Source organism: Gouania willdenowi, chromosome 16 (assembly GCF_900634775.1).
Source record: "Gouania willdenowi chromosome 16, fGouWil2.1, whole genome shotgun sequence".
NCBI lineage: Eukaryota > Metazoa > Chordata > Actinopteri > Blenniiformes > Gobiesocidae > Gouania > Gouania willdenowi.
This window is the reverse complement of record NC_041059.1, coordinates 19284029-19297822: the sequence shown is the minus strand read 5'-3', so window position 1 is coordinate 19297822 and position 13794 is coordinate 19284029. Positions and strand designations below refer to the sequence as shown.

General features: G+C 39.5%; 1 protein-coding gene across 6 annotated transcripts in view; it reads left to right on the top strand.

Annotated features, from left to right (window-relative positions):
* Nucleotides 1–9668, top strand: part of trak1a (trafficking protein, kinesin binding 1a) — a 37025-nt gene extending 27357 nt beyond the window's left edge. For 4 of the 6 annotated variants that reach the window (XM_028470516.1, XM_028470514.1, XM_028470515.1 and 1 more), the window contains 5 exons: nt 77–316; nt 424–752; nt 3025–3426; nt 4822–4924; nt 6831–9668. In XM_028470516.1, the coding sequence (XP_028326317.1) occupies nt 77–316; nt 424–752; nt 3025–3426; nt 4822–4924; nt 6831–7842 (2086 nt within the window). In that variant the 3' untranslated portion in view covers nt 7843–9668. Of the gene's footprint in view, nt 1–76; nt 317–423; nt 753–3024; nt 3427–4821; nt 4925–5198; nt 5293–6830 lie in introns of all 6 variants that reach the window. The other 2 variants (XM_028470518.1, XM_028470517.1) reach the window with 1 other exon arrangement.
* The last annotated feature ends 4126 nt before the right edge of the window (nt 9669–13794 follow it).

Below are 13794 nucleotides of genomic sequence, written 5' to 3'. Positions count from 1 at the left end.
CCTCCAAAATAAAATCTAACTGTAATTAACAATATCTTCATCATGTAATATTAATTTTTAATCTCTTGTTCTACAGATTGCAACCAAAGCGAGTTTTTCAGACTGTGAAGAATCTTAATCTGCTGCGTCAGCAGCGTTCCTCTGCCTCTCCATCTACCTTAAACATCCCAGGCTCCAATCAGACGTCCTGCTTCACATCCCAGCGCTCCAGCAGGGCGGGCACGCCGCGCTGCAACTCCTTCTATGGCAGTGAGAAAGGGAGCGGGATTTTCCTGGACAACAGGACAAGCAGTATCCTGGAGACTCCTGATGATGGGTAAGAAGTAGAACACTTTCACATCTCGTGCAGTAGTGAGATTTTTTAAATATGGCTAAAGTTTTCTATTACTTGATAACCACAAGTTGATTTGTGTCCTCCTTCAGGTCAGAGGACTCCAACAAGCGTCCCCCAGGGACCCCAGGGACCCCCGGGACCCCGGGCAGCAGAGACCTGGAGGCAGCCCTGCGACGTCTCACCTTCCGCCGTGACAACTACCTCTCAGAAAAACGCTTTTTTGAAGAGGAAAGAGAAAGAAAGCTGGCATACTTGGCCAAAGACGAAGAAAAAGAGGGAGGAGAGGACAGCGGAGGCCCAGGAACCCCATCAGAGAGCTTACTATCACTGTGTTCACACCCCAGCGTCTGGTCAGGATTCTCATTCACCACTAGGTCCTACCTGCCTGAAAAGCTGCAGATTGTGAAGCCCCTCGAAGGTGATTCTTTGTTTTCTAAGATGCACAAACCCACTAATAATAATACAAGTGATGAGAAAAAAAATCTAAATCCCATTGAAAACAAGATTTTAAAGACAAGACACAATAAGATTCTATCACTTCAGCAGCAGAGGGGCTTCCTGATTTTTTGCCATTGCGGTGAGTCCCTGAGCTCACTGGATCCAAAGCTGCTTGAGAAAAGAGCTCAGAGCTCCTCCCCTCCTCTCAGCGCTCCTCACGCTTTAGTCGGAGGGCTGCTGGAAGTGTTGCAACAAAAGGAAGGTGGCCTCAATTTGCAGCATTCATTTTATTTTAGACACACACAACCGCGCTGCTGGTTTGAAATATAAAAAGATTTAAGTTTATTTTAATAGGTTTTTTCAGCACTGTGTGAAGTGTTGCTGTGAATGAGAAAGAATAGGGTAAATAATCACAAAAATTTATTATTTTACAATACTAAAGGCAAAAATGTGTATCCTTGTGTCTTGTTTTGTGGTGCTATCTACCATTAAAATGTGATACACTTCAGAGCAATGAAACACGATACCTTGACACCAGATAACGTGTATATGAAGGTTTAGAAAATTCATGTATTTTGTTCAAAACAGTTTACTGCTAGCTTAGATATATGGTTTTCTGTTTGCTAGTCTCATTTTTTACTGATCTGTCTTTTTATTTCCTGCTTTCATCCTGTTCAAAATGTTTCTTTTCCTCCCCTTTAAACCTTTGTTAATTTCCTTTCCTTTTGATTATTTTTGTCCTTGCTCATCACTATTATGTTCAACTCCAATCTGTTTTTCTTGCTCTGTGTTTTTTCCTGAATAAACTCCCTCTAATTTTCTCTCTTTTTGTCTTAGTTTAATGGAGTTATTTTAACTTGTGTTTTTCTGCATGACTTTAAGAAAAAACAGTCTTTGATTTAACTCAAGACTTGAATAAAACAAGCTTAACTTGCAGAAGTTTGTTTTATTCAATGACGAAGAAAGAAACATGGTAACAAATAAGAGCTGAGAGAAGTTATGGTTGTTCTGTTGTGTTATTGTGAGTCAACAGCATGTGCGTGTGTCACATTATGTGTGTACTTTAAACCGCACTTAACACATTTTAATATGGATATTATTGACTCTGCTGAGCAAACGCGTGTGTGTGTCTCGAACGGTGTTGGGGTGTAGTGTTAGGTTGTAGGAAGAGGGATTTTAGAGGTGGAAAGACAAACATGAACATGGCAAACTGAAATTAGAATAGATTTTGATAAAGGACAATACTTATTTCATTTGTTCCTATTTGTTGCAATGGTATAATTCTACAGTAGTGTTCATTATTTCTCAAATTTGTACTCATCTACCTACTAGGGATGTAACGATTCACTCAACTCCCGATATGATTCTCTGACGATTTATTTTACAAAATGGGACTGTAGACAATTTTTTTTTTTTGGGAAAAAAACTAGAAAATGCGGTACTATTTTCCTTTTATTTTTCATTGTCAAAAGAATCCCTTGATCAACTATTCAAAACAATGCAATTTAACTAAAAATAAATCTTGAATTAAATAAATAAATGAATAATACACATGAAAATGAAGTCTATTTAAATTCTGGTTCTATAATAAACAATGCAAAACTGCATAATAGTTCTTTTTCTTTTAAAAGTGCAACTGAAAATTTATTTTGTGCCTTAACAATTGGACTTAAAAAAAAAAAAAAAAAGTGATTGCACTGATTTACGTCATATTTGTTTGGACCAGCAGAGGGCGCTGGTAACACAGTGGTCGGTTGGCATGCAGATATCTTGCAGTGAAGAAGAGAAGCTATGCTAGCAGACAGAGCTAATAGAAAATCGTGACTTTTACAGATATTCAAGTAATATTACAGATATTCTTTCGGTGCTAAAGGGGTAATGAATCATTTATTAACATATTTAAGAGTAGAAGGCGGCCAGAAAGAAAGTATTAGCAGGCTCCGCCCGCCGCCTACACCTGGGGATAGCGCCCTCTGCTGGTTAAAAAAAGTACTGCGATTCAATTTTCAGAAAATCGATATCAACCGTGATACCTATGAATCGATTTTTAACTGACTTACGATTAATCGTTACATCCCTACTACCTACACATCTATATTTACATTGTGTGTAATATGGTCAGGCGCCACTCCATGCTAACAATAAGTCTTTAAAATAAGACATTTTTACACCTTTAAATTTGATTTTGTAAGAAATATAAGTTAGAAAAACAACCAACATTTAAGCCGTTGTTTCATCTTTGTATTTATCAGGGTCTGCAACTCTTCATGCCTGGCAGCAACTGGCTCAGCCACACATGGGGGCCCTCCTGGACCATCGGCCCGGTGTGGTCACTAAGGGCTTCCGAACTTTGGACCACGAGCACGAGCGAGATGACAGCTGGCAGCTGGACCAACCAGAAGAGGATGAGATGTCATGTGACTCATTCTCGGGCCTGTTTAGAGAAAGCTGCTATTCTGCAGACCTACCTTGCTCTACCTCTACTCCTTCCAACTGCTACAGCAGGAGTAATGACGCTGGTGCCAGCAGCCACTCGTCTGCGCAGGGACAAGACGAACACGCTGCAAATACGCAACTTCCTCACCTCAACTCCACACCTTCCTCTGCCCCCCCCTCTTCTACTGAGATCAACGGCCACGTGGACTACATGCCTGGTGAGAGAGCCTCTAAGCTGGGGTCTCTAAAGTAATGCATCCAACTCCAGAGCCTTCATACTTAGCCCTGGAGCTCGGGTGCACACAGGAGGAGGGTGAAGAGAAGGTGGGGGGTTGGGGGGGTACTTGGGGGATGTCTGGTCTCACAATCCCAGTGTGGAATCCCATCCTGCATGATCATGTGTAGACAGACAGCAGCATATCCCAGGAGAGGCCATCGCATCCCATCATGGCAGAGTACATTTTTAATTTAATTTTATCTCTTTTGTGAACTTCACTTTTTTCCACGGCTACTTACTTTCTGCATTTTCTCTTATTTCTCTTTGATTCTTTTACTTTTCTTTCCTTCGGATCAACTTTTCGTTATCAGTCAGCTGTTTTCTGAACCTTGTAAATTACTTCTAACTTGAGTTTTAAAGACAAACTCGTATTTCTGTCAGTAAATTTTACAAAATCTGTTAAAGTAATGTACCGGTAGTTGTTAATACAGGATCCCGTACAAATATAGAAATATGATTAATTATGGAGTGTGTAAATCGCATGGACAGAACTATTAGATGTTGAAGGGGAGATGGTGGGTTAGGTGTAGAGCAGCTTTTTTCAAACTTGGGGTTGCGACACCATGTGGGGTGTCCTGGAATGTCTAGTGATTGGTAGAAGAAGAAAAAATGGTAAAAACTGATTAAAACTATATTTTTAATTTTTTTATTTTCTATTATACATTTTCAAGTGCATCACGCACAATAAATATCAAATAACTGACTGTATCCTATACTTAAACTTTCTCAAACATAAATGTAGTTAAAATAAAATGCAGTATAAAAATATCTAAGGTAGTATGCTAATCCTAGCCACTTTGCATTTGTAACACACTTTAATTATGATTAAAAATGTATCTGTGGTTGTTAGACATTTGTGATACCAAAATGGGGTCGCGACCCGGTAACTGGTGTAGAGTCACTCCATTTCCTGATGCAAGTGTGTCTATGCTGCCCCACCCCCAAGCTCAATTACAATAGAAACCTCATCCTTGTCTCTTTTCATTTGCATCCTGTGATTAACACGTCTTATTAAGATGTTGTATAGTTATTTTTTGAGTTCATGTAGACAAATTTAGGTTAAATTTGATTCTTGAGGTCTTTGGGTTGGGAAACCTTGGTCTTTTTTCTCTATCGGTTTAGTTTCAGGCAACATACTTTTAATTAAATAGCCTGATTTCTAAAATTCATAAAACATTTTTTATTCCATCCATCCATTTTCTCACCCGCTTGCTCCTTCTTTCAGGGTCGCGGGGCGTTTGCTGGTGCCTATAAATGTTTTTATTTTCTCGTTGAAATGAGACTATTTCAGCACTGACACTTATCTCTTTTGTCTCTCTATTATCTGCGGTTGCAGTTCATTTTCCAGGGAAGTGTATGTCCCATACAAGCTCCACATACACCTTCACCACCTGCAGGATTCTCCACCCCTCTGATCAGCTGACCTCTGTGTCACCCAGGTAAAACCCCTTTTTTCCCCCAAATTGAAATGCTTTTGTAAGACTTAGTTTGAAGTATTTCGCTACATTACATACATACCACATAAATCAGTAGTAGTTAAATATGAGAAACAATCTGACAGCTGTTCAACGGTAAGCAACGTCACAGAAGGGAGAAGACATTACCAATGTATCAGCACAGACCTGTGTCTATCTCACATTAACGCAGTCATTATAAATGAAGCTGTATGGAGCTTATGTTCACTCTGTTCTTGATGTGTGATTGGCTTGACAGGTCATGTGATGAGGAGGAAGAGCTGGAGTTGTATCATGTGGTTGTCATGGCTGAAGTAGAGCAGACCCACTGAGTGCACTAAGTGTGCTCATAGGTGAATTCATGTGTGTGGGTCCGTTCCTATAGGACTTTGTGCGTTTGTGTGCGTTAAGGAGTAACATCCGGAGATTTCCTCTAACTCTTCTCTCTCTAATGACGTAGTGATTCTTCTAAAACTGCTGTTTGAGGCAAATGTTGATGCTGTTTAACCAATGAAAACCATTAAAAAGATGTTTCCTCCTCAAGAAATTGTTTACAGTAGTGCAAATAATTTGCCTCAAATATTGCGTGTCAGTGTGTTTCTCACGACTAACAAGCCAACATAAACCTGTGAAACCTAATCAAAACTCCTGCTTTGGAAAACTGTGTGAAATGGATCCATTGGTTTGATTATTTACTATTGTACTTTAACATGCAGCTGATCTAAATGTGCATTAGATGCTAATGGCCACTCAAGGTCACATTAACTGGGTTTCCATTACAGATTTTCGCAAAATAAAAGCAAATATTTGTAAATGTCGTCAAACTACAATTGCACTTTGAACGTGTTTCTATTGAAGGTTGTTTTAGGGAGGAGCCTCGTAACTCGTCCCTTCTTCTCAACCTCCTTATAACTCTCCATATTCCTTTGTTGTCCTTTGATGGCAGTAATCATTTTAAAGTATAATGCTAAGAAATGTCTCTGCCTTTTCTTGGAGAGAAGTCGTCATGTGACGTGTATTTGCGGAAAAAGTGTTTCCATAGCGATTTTGCGATACATTTCAATATTAAAACGTCTGATATTCCTCCTCATGAAAGCATGAAAACTTTTTAGTGATATTTGAGTGCTTTTTTTTCAAAATTCCGGTGTTTCCATCACCGGTTTTTATTGCACTATTTAGATTTTGCATATTTCCATGGGTAATGGAAACCCAGCTTGTGATGGTTGCAAAACACTTTTACTACAAACATTCAGTGAAAATACAATTGCTTTTTAAAATTGTAATAATTCAGAGCCCATTTTACTAGAGGTCGACCGATATATCAGGCCGATATATGCACTTTTTTTTCAAGATCGGCCAATTTTTCAAATTTTTTTTATTTAGAATTAAAGGAAAAAATAAAGAACATTAAAAAAAACTTGAATATATATATATATATATATATATATATATACAACAAGAACAAAAAAGTAATACTAATGCATGTGCATGGGAGAGGTGGAAGCCAATAGGCTTACAAATAAAAAGCCGATATAATAGGATAAGGATATAATATAATAGTGCCTGATCAAATGTCCCTATCCTATTATATCCTCAATAGGATTAGGATATAATAGGATACGGATATTTGATCAGGCACCTGTGTGGGCAGCTGCAGCCACTGCTTGACTGATGGAAGGACCCCGCCTTTATATCATGAGTGTTTCAATTGTCTTTCATATTCAATGTGCTTTAAAAAATATTGGCTTTAGATATCGACCATCAGCTGATTTTTTTGATTTTAAATCGCTCTCATCGGCCTTTGAAAATCCCATACTGGTCGACCTCTACATTTTACATATTTACCTTCCAACTGACATTCTATCTTATTCCTTCATTCCTCCCTCCACAGCGTAGCAACAGCTTCTGTTCTGAGCACACCCACCATCGGTGCCTCCTCTATACCATCAACAGCCCCGCCCACACCTTCCTTCACACCCTGCTGTACTCCACGGAGACTGTCCCTCTCCCAATCTGTAGGAGAATCCTCCACCAACCTCCGAGACTCCACCAAGACCACCAGCACCTCCCTGGGCCTTGTGCGCCTCCTGGTGGAAGGTGGGATTTCTGCCTCTGTGTACAACCCCTGTAGCTGGGATCGAGTTTTAGATGAGAGTGGAGATACAACGGCGAGAAGAAGGATGCAGGATCAGACCTTCACCGACGGACCAGAGCAGAGTGATGATAGCAGATGGTTGGCTAAAAGACCAGACAGCCTCCTCCTCCTGCCCTCCATTCCACCCAGCTCACCTCCATCTAAACCTGCCTCCTCCAGTACAACACACCCTGTGTTTCAGTTCAGCCCCTCGAGTGATGACCCGCCTTATTACAACACTTTTCTGGCCTCCAAGCCGGCCCGAATCATTCTGAGGGAAGTGCTGGGAGACGCAGAGCGAGACGAGCCGACTGAGGACGAAAGCCAAACAGAAAGAATGAATCTTCATCTGGTGGACAAATTGAAGTATTTACGCCCTCTATCTTCCTCAAATGCTCTGTTTGCCTCGGCTGGAATCAGAAACGGTGCACTGGGAGGAGCCGTCCCAGGTCTCAATGCTGGACTGAGGAGAAATCGCAGCTATCCCGCTATGGTGGGGGCCAGCATGGCAATGAAAGATCCAGGGGGCCCACCGACCACAGAGATCCTCATACCACACACAGTGCAAACCTCTCATTCACGACAAACGGTGCAGCCACAAGACGTGTGCAGGAATCAGACTGATGATACAATCCCAAAAACTGCACACATACCACAGCAGACTCTGGAAATTGTTACACCACACACGATTAAACAGAGACACACAAGGCTGAGGGATGAAAGGCAGGATTCAACAAGACGGCACAATGATGAACTTTACGGGACATAATGAGGCCCAACACAAGCATGAAAACAAAGCCAAATACCATCTAACTGTAAAACCCGCTTAGGCCTGAACACTGCAGTCTGTCTTTCTCTTCTGATCAATGAAAACTGGATAAAAAAAGGCGGAGCATAAACCAAGAGAGGCTTAAACACTAATAGACAGACAGGCCAGACTAATGTTGATGCAGTATGTGGCCTTTCTCTGTGACAAATTATAGTTTTATATACTTGGTGAACAATCCACTGTGTCAGTCATATATGATCTATTGCGTAGACGGCTGTTTTTACCCATTACCGTTATTTTTTTTTTTTTTTTTTCATCTTGGGTGAAATGTGCATATTCATACTCATTCACAGCCCTACCTGTCACTTTAAATGTTTGTGTTTATGTAATTAAGTGACCGTTAATGCTAAAAGAAAAAATAAGTACCTGGTATGCTGTCATAAACAGTTGCATACACATTTTCTAATTATTCTGTCATTTGGGACTTAAGATTTCTCTCTAACTGTGACTGAATATTTGAATGTGCCTAAAAACAAGCATACTGTTTCTCTTTGGAATAGAGATTTGCCATCAGTTTAGTTCTTTAGGTTGCAGATGATTGTCTTTGCATGTTAGCTAATTAGCTAAATATGTGGTTTCTGTGCATTTTTGTCCCATTTCCTGCTTCTGGTTCTGGTTTTCTTTTAGGATTTTAAGAGTAGAAGATTATGATTGAGTAAAGACGTGTAGCAAACAAAAAACAAAAAGAGAAGGTTGACAACAAAAACACCTCAGAACCTCAAGCTTTTTTTGAAAAAAACAAAAAACAAAGTTAGACTACGATGAAGGCCTGGAGGATGGGGATGAAAAAAGAATCATTTAGTTGTATTTTGTGTGTCCACAATTACCTCGACACAAACACCAAGTCAAACAAGCAGCATGTGACTCACAACATGCAAAGCAATGAACGGAACAATGAGACTTTGGTGAATGTAACGTAAAGAAAACAAAGTGACTTGAAATATTGTGACGTTTGTAGCAGTTGGTTTCAGATGAAAGTTTTGGTAACCACTTCCAGTTTTGTTCTCTCAGACTCGGATCAAATTAATTTCCACTCCCTTATTAAGTCTTGCACAATTATTTGTTTTTGGTTATACTTTAATGGCAGGTATTTCATAAACATATGATGAAATTGAATGGCTAATACTGTCTGAATTCAGACGTAACTACTGATTTGTAAAAATCCTGAATATTGAAGGTACCAGTACTTGACTATCAGTGAGCACTGTGGATTATTGATGAACTAACGTGTATTAGTGTAGGCTGCTGTTCATGTTTCACTAAAAGCCTTTTAATTGACTGTCACACTGACACTGGGGTCGTCCCGTTGGCCCAGTCACATTGATTATTTTCCTAATTCTGCTTAACTATTGATTGAACACTGTTAAACTGCAGTGTTTTATTCATGCTTTATACATGCATTAATACACGGTCTACAGTATTTATGGACAATAACAAACTGCAGGACTAATGAGTCATTGTGTGTTTGTGTATGCACATTTTTTTTCATTTCATCTTGAATGTAAATTATTTAATAAGTAATTTTGATGTGTGGCCATATATATATTTGTGTACAGTTTGTGGTGACATTGAAGAGAAAATATTATTTCACTGTTCATGATTGTAACTCATAGTCATGCAGAGTATTATTTTAGATAAAGTACTACAGAAAATTATTCATATTTGACAAGAAGAGGGAAATGTAACTGTTCAGGGACTTTTGAGCTCTACTTTATAAAGCAGGTCCATCGATACAACTATGAAAATAAAACAATAATACCAAAGAACTCAAAGTGTGGCATGAATTCATCCCTTGACAACTTTTTGGATATCTTTTTACATATCATCTTAATTGAAACCCATGTAAAACCCTGTTACCAGTTGAAAATGTTGTTAAAGTATAACCATTCATAAGTTGTTGTAAGAATGTGTATTCAAAGTGAAATCCATATTACTGTATATAGGCCTATGTGTTTATGTACTTTAGTTTGACAAGCTTTTATTTTGATGGTATGTACTGAGTGTGCTGAGCTTTGCTGATCCTGGTGTCAGATGGAGAACGAGATTCTTTCTATTTTTTCACTCTGAGAGTTTATAATATTTTCTTTGCTAACTTTGAGGACTCGACTCACAGACTCTCAACACAAAGCATGTGGTAAGACTTTTCTAGGAATTATCACAATAGCAGAGTAAATGCACTGTTAGCTACCTTGCTAACCATGTTGGACGTTAGCTCCCGCTAGTACAGAAAATTGACTGTTAGCTACCTTGCTAACCATGTTGGATGTTAGCTCCCGCTAGTACAGAAAATTGACTGTTAGCTTACCTTGCTAACCACGTGGGAGGTTAGCTTTCCTTAGCTTCGTAGGGCGACCGGTGGTAGTGGGTCGTCTTCTGATCGAGAGGTTGGGGGTCCGATCCCAGTACCTGACTATGTGTCGAAGTGTCCTTGGGCAAGACACTGAACCCTAAGTTGCTCCCAGTGGTCGACTAGCGCCTTGCTAGTATATGCCCACTGGTGTATGAATGTGTGAATGAGCTGATATGTAAAGTGCTTTGAGACTGCTTCAGTGTGGTGATAAAGCGCTATATAAAATCAAGTCCATTTACCATTTCTCTAGCTAAGTGAACCAAGTGCTAGCCTAGCTACCTTTCTAAACAGTAACTTTCATCAGTCAAGTGGAAGGACTTTAAGCCATAGTTCAGATAATGCTGGTCAAGCTTGCACAGTACAAAATGATAATTTATCACAAGAGCTGAGAAAACACAAAAGGTCATGTAGTGTAGCATTGTGTTTAAAGTAAAAGAAACTATTTCATCTTAAAATTTTGGTGTAAAATAAATAAATACATTGTCCAAGATGAGTCATGTTAACAGAAAATAAGTACCAGCTTATTAAGTCCTTGTACATCTTACTTATTTGAATAGACTTTGTGTGATGAATAAGTTATTGTGAACCACCACCTCCTTTATGTCACTGACACTGACTCTCCTCCCACAATATGCTGTTGCAACTTAAAAGGACTACACCAGCATTACAGCACCATCTAGTGTTGCAGGACCAGTACTTCAACTCTGCACTAGCAATTCAGGTCTTCACTCCCTGAGGGAACTAACAACAGTGTGTATCCTGAGTGACTCATGACACAGTGTGCTGTGCTGGACCAGGAGCCAGACTGAATAATCTGCTGGATAAACTCACTCAATAGCAAGACAACAGTATTTATGGAGACAGCGGTCCTATCTCTGACTACTGCTAACCGCACTATTGTAGTGATCTCATGGAGAAATGGCTCAACCTTGACACCAGACTCAGTAGGACATGAATACCCTCTTTCACTAAACTTTGTCCAGGTTATAAATATGTCCTATTTTAATATGTAAGACCTGTACCTAGTGGATAAACACTGCACTCACATGGACAACAGATATTGTTTTATGGACATACCAGGCTGATCTCAGAAGTTAAGCAGGTCTGGGTCTGGTTAGTAGTTGGATGTGAGACCACTGAGAATTCCAGATGCCACAGTGGGGGACAGTCGCTCCTGTGGTAACTGTCATGTGTCCTTGGGCAAGACACTTCACCCACATTGCCAAGTGAGTGTTGGTGGTGGTCGGAGGGGTCGATGGCGCACTCAAGCATCTATTAAGGTGACAGGACTTTTCAGACAGATTTGTTTGCTTCAACACATTCTTTTTAAAACTTTGCAAAACTTGGGATCCTTAAGGGGATGGATTAGTTGGAAGGTTTGGTTGGTTTTTGAGACAGATTTGGCACTGACCGTTTTTCCATCTTTTGTTTCAGCTACAGCAAAATTAGCCCTCCTGAGACTGCTTAATAGTCTGTGTGGGCTGGAAGTTGAAAGTGTTTGAAGTGTTTCTTTAAAGAAAAAAAAGGAAAGGAACAAGACAAAAATATTATATTTTTGTCCATGGAGCTCTAATGGCAAATCATTTCACATTAACAAGAAATTATAAGCAGATGCTGCTTTAGAGTAGTTGTAACCTTTCAAAGTTGAGGCCGAGGCCTCTGGGACTTCAAAAAAAGAAAAAACAATTAGGTTTTTTCCTAACCATTAAGCAGATCTTTATTTCAAAACAAAGTGAATAGCTTAGGATAAAATATATACATCTAGGAGTACATAATAATCTATATTTCATCAGAGAAATTCATGGAAACTGCAAAAGATAAAATATGAAAAATTAACGGAGAATATGCAGATAGCAGAGAAACACTTCCAATGTAACTTTAGGGTTGGGCTATTAGTGAAGACAAGTCTTCAAATGTCCATTTATCAGATTCAAGTTTAAGGATCAAAGCAGTATCATCAATGTTTCCTTCTAAAACATTAGATTTTAGGCAGCCACAGTAATTAGGTCCGAAGAACTTTAAATATTAGATTTAAAGGGTCTATGTTACACTAAATCCACTATTCTGTGCTTTAAACATCATAAAAGTGCTATATGAGCTTCATACACATGCCCAAAGTGTTTTTATCATTGATTCCCTCAATCGTTAGTTAGAGGGTGATTTGCTCCTTTCTTACTGCAGGATGAGCCCAAACACCTCACTCCAACTTGATGACACGTTCCCACTTTGATGACGAATTTGACGCGGCACTGAGCTGGAGAAGCCACGCCTCCAGGAAGCTCTCTGCTGTGACTGACATGTAAACAGACATGCCCACAAAGGTGAGGATGTCAGCGTCCTTTGCACAGTGCTATGTATGTATTTTCTACAGTCTATGTATGTACCGGTGAATGCCCCGCCCCCACGCTCTGTCTCATGTTTATAAAGCAGCATGAACTCGGCTACGGAGTGGGTGGGAGGAGGGTGGGCCGTCCTCTGGCCCTACTTCACCGTGCGGGGAGGAGGAAGTCAGTGTCCCATCTATAGACACGCCCACTACATGAATATGCATAAGTAGGCCGCAAATCAGCCTGTTTGTGTAGAGTTGCTCAGAAAGTGACTTTTCAGAGGCTAAAACTCTGGAAAACAGACGAGTTTGGGAAAATAAACCTCAAATACTGTGTTTTTGGGGTTCTTAGAACAAATGGAGATGGTTGAAAAATAGCATGATATGACACCTTTAATGTTGGTATTACACCAAATTGGAAAATTGTTGGTGGGCAAGCTACAAGTTAGGAAATCAAAAGATGATGGGGATGCCATCAAAAAATTAATTCAGATTATAATCTTATTTTGAAGGATAGTTTAATTTACTATAGGTATAAGTTTCTTTCACAAAACCCTAGCATCTCATCAAACCTGGTGAGTGCGCGCTGTGAGAGAGCAACATTCATCCTAAACCCTGAGAACTTCACAGCTGGTTTGGATAATGATTTTGATTTCTATTGTTATTTTGTTCATCTTCCACTATGTAATGACAAATTAAAGAATGGAATATTTCATTCATTAAGATCAAGGATGTGTTATTTAAGTTTTCTTTTTTATTTTCTGAGCAATGCATATATTAAATATCCTTTGCCTTTGTACTAACCCATTATATTTTGGTTGTGACGTAAAAGCCTAATAGAAGCTTGGTGTTGTTGAAGCTTCAAGTTTTTTTTTTCCCCTAGAAATATTTTCTACAAAATAAAAATAGTTTTTTTGTTTGTTTGTTTGTTTTCAATAGCCTACTGCCTGCTGTTTGCTTGTATTAACTGATTGTACAGTACATATTTTTACCACAGGGAGGCAGTGTTTCTCAGAGCACCAAACTGACAGCTGGCATTAACACAGATCACTGCCAACATCTAAGTCTGTTGAAGAGAGAAAAGTAGCTGTGAAGACAAAGGAGACACACCCAGGGCTTTAGCAGCCCCATGTGCTCCTCCAGGCTTCTGACAGAAGCTCATCACGTCGTCTCCTCCATCCTGTCTTTGTCTCATCATCACTGCATGATGGCACAC